This window comes from Capsicum annuum, chromosome 1 (genome assembly GCF_002878395.1).
Source record: "Capsicum annuum cultivar UCD-10X-F1 chromosome 1, UCD10Xv1.1, whole genome shotgun sequence".
Taxonomy (NCBI): Eukaryota; Viridiplantae; Streptophyta; class Magnoliopsida; order Solanales; family Solanaceae; genus Capsicum; species Capsicum annuum.
Genome location: NC_061111.1, coordinates 2,019,776 through 2,028,472, shown reverse-complemented (window position 1 = coordinate 2,028,472; position 8,697 = coordinate 2,019,776). Strand labels below are relative to the sequence as shown.

Genomic DNA, 8,697 nt, shown 5'->3' with positions numbered 1-8,697 from the left:
CCATGGTTAGCATGACCTCCATGCATAGCAGTGGAGCCATGGCCTGCTGAATAGAGTTTTTGCGCTATGGCATGCAGTCTGCTGCCCATGGTTAGCATGACCTCCATACATAACAGTGGTGCCATTGTCAATTTTCTGCTGAATGCCTCTCAATATTGAGAGTCTTTCCATTAAATAAAAAGTATCAAAGATTACATCCCTAAAGATCCGTCTTCCTATCCCTAAAGACCAGTTTTTCTATCCCTCTAAATCCGCTATTTTATCTCACCAAATCTGCTCTACTATAGCCACTATTATTCTCTTTAATTACTAAATCAAATCTATGTAATTACACTAATATACAACAATATATAGATAAATTAATATATACAATATTTACATCATGCTATTGATGCTGGTAGATCATGAAGCATCAATTTGCCCACTAGAAACTGATGTCATCGTCGTGCCATTGATTTTGTAAATGCATCAGCTATTTGAAGATCATTGGACACGTGCGGAAGAGTAATGACACCTTTATCTACAACTTCTTGTATATAATGACAGTCTACTTCGATGTGTTTGGTCCGCTCATGATAAACCGGATTAGTAGCAATTTGAATAGCACTTGTATTGTCAGCATGGAGAGGAGTAGGATTAGATTGAGGAAATCCAATCTCAGAAAGTAATCCACGGAGCCACACAATCTCGGAGCAAGAAGTAGACATTGCTCAATATTCAGTCTCTGTTGAAAATTTTGACACGGTCTTGCTTCTTACTCGTCCAAGATATCAAAGACTCTCCAAGAAACATGCACCAAGCTGTAATCGAAGTCAGAACATCCTGTCCAATCAGAATCACTAAAAGCATTAATACGAATAGGCGAACCACTAGGAAAGAATAATCCACGAGTAGATATTCCTAGGAGATATCGAATGATGTGACGGACAACCACCAAATGAAGATGACGGGGAGCTTGCATGAACTGACTAATTTGTTGAACTGCAAAAGAGATATCAGGCCTGGTAATAGTAAGGTAATTTAAGCTCCCAACTAATTGCCGAAATATAGTTGGATGAGGAAGAAGATCTCTTTCCTCCCAGCGATACTTTACATTCAATTCTAATGGAGTATCTACATTCAATTCTAATGGAGTATCTACAGAGGAGGAATCCTGAAGACCTGCCAAATAAATCAAATCTTGGGTATATTTGTGTTGATTTAGAAACACACCAGATGAATCACGATGAACTTCCAAACCCAAGAAATATGTAAGAGTATCAAGATGTTTCATATGAAAAGAATCCTTAAGTTGCTGTTGCAGGCTAGTGATTAGTGAAGAATCAGTTCCTGTAATAATAATGTCATCTACATATACCAAAAAAAGAACACAACTTGTGGATGTTTTCCGAAGAAACAAAGATGAGTCATATTTGCTATGCTCAAAAGAGAATTGTAGCAAAGTAGACCGAAATTTATCAAATCAAGCTCTGGGAGCTTGTTTTAATCCATACAAAAACCGCTTCAACTTGCATACATCTGATGTAGGCAATGAGAACAAACTTGGTGGAGGTTTCATATAAATATCCTCTTTGAGATCACCATGAAGAAAGACATTTTTGACATCCATTTGATGAAGAGACCAGTTTTGTGAAGCCCCAATGGCAATAATAGTTCGCACCATCATCATTTTTGCTATCAGTGCAAAAGTCTTTTCATAGTTCACACCATACTCTTGCTTGTTACCAAGAACAACCAACCGAGCTTTGTACCGATCAAGAGTTCCATTAGAGTGAAGTTTAATTGAATAAACCTATTTACATCCAATTGGATGGACATTTGAATGGCATGAAACAGTATCCCATGTGTCATTTTCTTTATGAGCCAAAAGTTCTTCCTCCATTGTCTTATGCCAACGTTCATGCTTGGAAGCTTGTGAGTAACAAGTTGGAATAGAAATAGTGGATAAAGTAGATGAAAAGCCATACCAATTAGGAGTACGAGATACTCTCGTAGATCGCCGAGTGGGCTCAAGAGGAGCAGGCCTTGAAGAATTCTCAGATTCTAGTTGTGGAGCAGTTTCAGGTGGCGGATCAATATCAGGAGGGGGTAAAATTGGCCGCCGACGTTCGTACACAAATTCAGGTTTGAACCTCTTAGAAGAAGATGACAAATCCTCAAAAGTAGGAAGAAGAAGAGAAGCAGGAGATGACTCAACATGAGTAGGAAAGAAATGCTGATTCTCAAAGAAAACAACATTTCTAGAAACATGAAATTTATTAGAACATGGATCATAACAGAGAAAACCTTTCTGTGAAGTACTATAACCCATAAAAACACATTTAGTAGACTGAACAGAAAGTTTATTACGCTGAGAAGGAGGAAGATGCACAAAACAAATACAATCAAATGTATGAAAACTATCATAGGTTAGATTTTTGTGATAAAGACGAAAATATGGAGATTCAAGATTTAAGACTTTAAATGGTAGTCTATTAATTAAGTAAACAGCAGTAGACAAAGCTTCCACCCAATACTTAGATGGAACAGAGGACTCAATCAATAAAGTACGAGTGACATCTAAAAGATGACAATTTTTACGTTCAGCAACCCTATTTTGTTTTGGTGTATATGGATAGGAGCGTTGTGAGACAATTCCTTTTTCAAGCAAAAAATTTTTGAACTCATAAGACATATATTCTCTACTAGAATCAGATCTTAATAATTTGATGCAAGTAGAAAATTGAGTCTCAATATAGTCCAAAAATATCTTGAATATGGAAAATACATCAGATTTGAAACGAAGAAAATATACCCACGTAAATCGACTATAATCATCTATAAATGTCACAAAGTACTTAAAATGAGCATGAGAAACAATTGGTGAAATACCCCAAACATCACTATGAATGACATCAAAACACTTTGTAGCACGACTACCAAAATTAGGAAAAGGAAGAATTTTACTCTTGCCTTATTTACAAGTAGAAAAGTCAAAGTAATCAGTGGAAAATTGATTTTTGTTTCCCAATAAACCCGAATTCGATAAATGAGATAACACAATAGAATTTGGATGTCCTAAGCGCTTATGTCATACCTCAGTCTTACTAGGTGTAGAAGTACAAGCAAATGATAGAACACGAGGAATGAAAAAGTGTATAGGAAACAGTCGTCCAACTTTAGGCCCCTTTGCAATTATCGTCCCCGACACTTGATCCTGCACAAGACAACCATTACTAGAAAAATTCACATCACAATTGTTATCTACCAATTGTCCAACTGAAATAAGACTAGTGAAGAGATTTGGTGACACAAAAACATTGTTGAAAGTTTTAGTAATATCTCAAACCTTGGTAATGGGTAAATTACTACCATTGGCAACTTGAATTTGTGATGGATAATGACTTATGAACATTTTTTAGCATATTGGATGAGTTGGTCATATGATTGGAAGCTTCAGAATCAATAAGCCAAAAATTAAATGCAAGATCATTACCTTGTAGCCCTAAAGCTGAAAAAGCTGACATGATCATTTGTCTTACCATTTTAGGAGTAAGAATTTGTCCCGAAGATGAGTTCTTAGTAGTGAAACGATTTGTCCCAGCTTGAAAAGCATTAACCTTACGGTTTTGAGGGCGTGTGAGACACTCTTTGATGTGTCCTTGTTGTTTGCAATAATTATAAAACTTCCTGCCACAATTGCTAGCAATATGATCATATCCCTTGCAACTGTAGCATTGAGTTCTAGTCATATCCTTACCCTTTCCTTTACCTTGGGCAGCAAATGCAACAACAATATCATCAACTTGCTTGAAAGCATTTTGTGTGACAAAACGCTGCTCTTCACGGAGTAATTCCCTAAAACAAACATCCAAGGAGAGAGACGGGTCATGATTTATCAAGTGGGAGCGAACATTCTCAAAATCAAAACGTAACTTCATCAAAAATTGATCTCGCTTGCTTTGCTCATGGACTTGTTGAATTACAGAGAGAGATTCCGCAGGTATTTTGGCATAAACAATATTTGTAAATTCAGCACATAAGTTCTAAAATCCAGAAAAATAATCCTAAACAGAAAGACCTCCTTGAGAGTAATTAGTAATTTCATACTCTAAGTGAAAGCATCGGGCACTATTATTTTGGTTGTAAGCCGTTTGTAAATAACCCCACATGGCTTTAGCTGTCTTGTAAGGCCTGAGATTAAGAACAATAAGAGAGTCAATTGACCCTAAAAGCCATGTCATCATCCGAGCATCTTTAATCTTTCATTCACCTAACTTTGTAGGATCAGTAGGAGCAGGATCGGCTCCATCTATATGGCCCCATAGTTCTTTTCCAGTGACAAATAACTGAAACTGAAACTCATTTAGTACATTGAATCTAGTCTACCAACGTAAAGACAATTGTTGTCCTTCATATCTCCAAAAACCTGTATGAGGTTTTGAAATACGTTAACAATGTAGAAATTTTTTAATACTGTCAGTGTATATAAGACTATAAGTTTAATCCGTAAAGATAATAAATTGAAGATTCACAATCATATTTTCACCACATTGTTGATGGAAAATAAAGCATTTTAACTCTACTTATAAGGATGATTTCATTCAACCTATACATCTGTCCCCGAGTCTGGATGATGCATCGGTTTCTTTTGTGATCTCATTGCATTTTTTCTTTTGGACTCAATGATCGTCTGGTTCCTGCTTCTATTTCTATGAAAATGCAACAGGATCAAAGTCTCCAAATGTCTGATAGAATATACTCTTTATTTTGCTTATACATTCATGAGTAGCCTGAACAGTTTAACCTTTTTTTAATTCATCATTTTACGTTAACTACTTTCTTATTGGTTTCTGGAATTCTTATGAGGAGTTCCAGGTATGTTTTGAGCATTCCTCTTAATTCTGATCTCATTTGAATGGTTAGAATTAAGATAATTTGCTCAATGACTAACGACTCCTTCAAAAATTTGAAATCATGACATGTTCTGCTGCATTCATCTTAAAGAAGTGAAGTGTATCCATTCTACAGCTATTGCTGGAGAAAATGATCATTCCATTGTGATTGACTCTTTCTTTCCTCTTTTTCTTTTTCTCTTATTATCGCCTCCTGCTTTTTCCATGGTTATGTGCCCATGGATCTCCATGTCTTTTCTCATTGTTCATCCATTTCATTTGTCACCATGAGGTAATATTGATTAGTTATGCATGAAAAAAAAAAAAAGAGAAGACGATACTAGTTATCTCATAAGCATATTTCATTACTGGATAGACCATAGATGATAGGTATATAGAAGTATTAGCATTTTTTCATGTAGCACATCTCACTCTCTCACAGGCACACACATAGCACTCCTCTCTCTCCCTTAATCACAGTACATAGTTATTGAACAACAGAAGTTCATTAGTGGTATAGCTTCTATCTCTTACGATATTGTTGCAGCTTGACTTCTTCAGCAGCTCTCCCTCTGCAAAAGCAAAATAGCACTTTAGGCTTCAAGGTAAGCTGAAATTACCATCTTTTTTAATCTATTGTCAACTATGTTGCTCGGACTCTTCAAAAATGTCATTGGGTGCGTGTCGGATCATCCAAAAGTAGTGCATTTTTAGAGGATCCAACACGGGTTCGGCATCATTTTTTGAGAGTCCAAGCAACATAGAATGCGTCAGTGCCATCAGACTATACAAACGCAAAAATAGACAATAGGTTATGAGGTTATACCTTGTTCCTTGCACAGTTCTCATTGTCGCTTTCATCACTGCTGCTGCTGCTGTCACTGCCATCTCTGCAGCGTCCATCTTTGTTCTTCTTTCTCCTCATGTTCTTCAGCTGATCACCTATCTTATGCATGAAACCCCCTTCCTTCTTTGAGCCATGGCATGCAGTCTGCTGGCCATGGTTAGCATGACCTCCATGCATAGCAGTGGAGCCATGGCCTGCTGAATATTGAGTTTTGGCGCCGTGGCCATGCATAGCAGTGGTGCCATGGCATGCTGATTGTTGAGTTTTTGCACCATGGCAGGCAGATTGCTGACCAAGATTCTCGTGGTGGATCATCTTGCTTGTCATCTCTTTCATTTTATCAGCCAAAGAGTGGTGCTCATTCGCCTTTTGGCAAGTGACAGTAGTGGTTTTCTGGCAGACAGTTTGTTCTGCAACTGGTTTTTGACACTGAAGTGATGCCATTGAATGTTGTTTGAAACTGAACAGAGAACGACTCTTGTGTTCGAGTTCTAGTTTCTTATGGCTCTTCTCACTTGACATGGCCAGTCATTCGACATCTATTATACTAGTTTTGGTAGTGGAGATTCTTCTCTTTAACACCTCCTATCACTTAGCTCTATCATTTTCGAATCTCTTTTTGTCAGGTAAAGCTTTTTGAGTGAGCATTTATTCTATAACTTGTGATAATTGAGTTATCTGTTTATTGTTCTATTTTTTGAACTTGGACAATTCTGCATATTTGGACCAATAGTAGCTGGAAGAAAACTCTAGACAATTGATCATGTGGCCTGGGATATGATGGTTTAAACTTGCTAGTACTTTCCCTTTTGGCTCAAAAGTATATTTCTACTACGCCTCAATCCCAAACACGTTGGAGTTGATTAGAAATGTGTTCAAATCTTTGGAGTTCTTTTCTCTTTTTCCATATATAATAAATTAATAGAGGACGGGAAAAAATCCTGTTTGTACAACATTAAATTAATTATTGCAAGTTATAACAATACTCTTTAAATTGCATTACATAATAAAAAAAAAAAAATACAGTCAAACTGGAGGAAAAACACACATACTTTTATATTTATATCCTTTATTTTCTCCTAGGTTGTTACATAAATTCATGATTCTTTCTCACAAATGCATTTTCTCTCTCTTTTTTTCACTGAATTTTTCTTCCGTAGATATCTCTATATATATAACCAAAAGCAAAATCCTATATATATAATTGAAGATTTCATGTTCTCATTATAATTTTCTTTCGTACTTCTTCCATTATTTTAGAAATAGATTTTCTATATTAATGAACATGTTTTTTTAAAATAAATTATGTTTTAAATATAAATGTTGAAAAGTAAAACAGTTTATTCTTTCTTTAATATGAAAGATGGTAGCATTATTCGTTATTAGTGGATTTCAACGTTCATAAAAATATGAAAAAAAATCTATTTAGATTGAAGCTGACATTAGTTCATATCAATAATACATAAATTAAGTTTTGTCAGCATATAAAGTGAATTTTCATTCAATTACAATTCAAGATGGAATAAAATAAGACGTCACATGTACTTTTATTTTTTTAAAATAACAAAATTTAATTTTGTATGAATATGAGTAAATCATATGCAAACATATGTATGTATAGTTCTAATTATGGCGAAATGTAAAATAGTTTTTGAAAAACATTTTAAAAAGTATATTTGTATATAGATTCGGTATAGATTTGAATTCTATATATTTTTCATCTTTTATATAAATGTATATATATTTTTGGGGTTTCCCATGTTGACATGTGTATATTATATATGCATTTTATATGTTTGTTGATTTCTATTTTTTAAAAAAATCTCAAATAGATTTTTTGAAAAAAAAATTCAACTATATTTCTTCGGTAAAAATTCAACATGTTTGTTGCTTTTCTTTTTGTGGTGATATCATAATCATCTCGTTGGAAGAAAAGTAATTTTAACCGTGTATTTTTATGTATGAATTTGATAAGTTTATTGATTTTTTGGTTGTTTTTAATTTTAAAAAAATTATGCAAAAAATTTTCAATTGTATATTTTCTATATTACTTTTTATATGTTTCTTGATTTACGTTTTTTATTGGTCTTAAATATTTTTTATTTGATATATGGAAAAATTCTTCATAATTAATTCTAAATTGAACTTGAAGAGAACATAATCTTTAATATATTATCTTCTTTTCTCAACTCTTTAAGATATTACTTATAGATAAGATTAAAAAAGGAGAAATAATCTCAATATTTCCTTAAAAAGTGGGAAATGTGTTCAATTACTGATAGTAATTTTCTATCCACATTTTACTCCTTTAAGAAATATCCTTTGCATTTGTTTAGGAGATAATTGAAGACAAAAAAGTTACATGATTTAAAATTTAAAAAAAAAAATATTTTATCAAAATTGCTATAACTTGTAATTAAAATATAATTTAAATTCAATAATTACATAAAAGTAGTGTTATTTGTTGCAATAAACAATCTAATAAGTATATTTAGGATAATTTTCACTAATGATATATGGGATGATTTTCTCTTGGTGTAATTTCTTGTAGCGGCCAGATGACATATTGGGCTAAAGCAAAAGTTGTCACATAACTTACATAAATCCCTGAATGTTTAAGTGATATTACATAAAATCTCGATTATTTTACTAATTACATCTTATCCCGAATTTTTGAAATGGTGATACATATGTTAAGCAGTGACACATATAAAAAGGTGATACATATGAAACAGATCAGATCTTTATTTAAGGAAGTAATGGATTTTCTCTGATTTCAACAACGCAAATCACGGCAAAACAGTTACAAACGTTAAAAACGCAATTCCATTCAACAAGAGCTCAAAGTTGAAGCAAACCAATATTTTTGAACCATACAAGATTACAAGATCAAATTTTTTGAATTTTGAAAAAAAAAATCGATCTTCCTTCTAAAATTTCTGGTAATCTTCAATGGAACTCGTGACGGTGTTGGGG

The 8,697-nt window shown here is 33.7% G+C and overlaps 1 protein-coding gene across 1 annotated transcript; it reads right to left on the bottom strand.

Moving 5' to 3' along the window:
• Positions 1–5,218: 5,218 nt before the first annotated feature.
• Positions 5,219–6,504, bottom strand: LOC107855334. Its single transcript, XM_016700341.2, has 2 exons — positions 5,701–6,504; positions 5,219–5,446 (listed from the first exon to the last, which is right to left on the bottom strand). Exons 1-2 carry the CDS (start codon positions 6,241–6,243, stop codon positions 5,432–5,434), a joined length of 558 nt encoding a protein of 185 aa, XP_016555827.2. The 5' UTR covers positions 6,244–6,504; the 3' UTR covers positions 5,219–5,431.
• Positions 6,505–8,697: the final 2,193 nt, after the last annotated feature.

What these genes read in the sequence shown, in the direction of transcription:
- LOC107855334 (XM_016700341.2), bottom strand. Translation starts at nt 6,243, where the DNA reads ATGTCAAGTGAGAAGAGCCATAAGAAACTAGAACTCGAACACAAGAGT.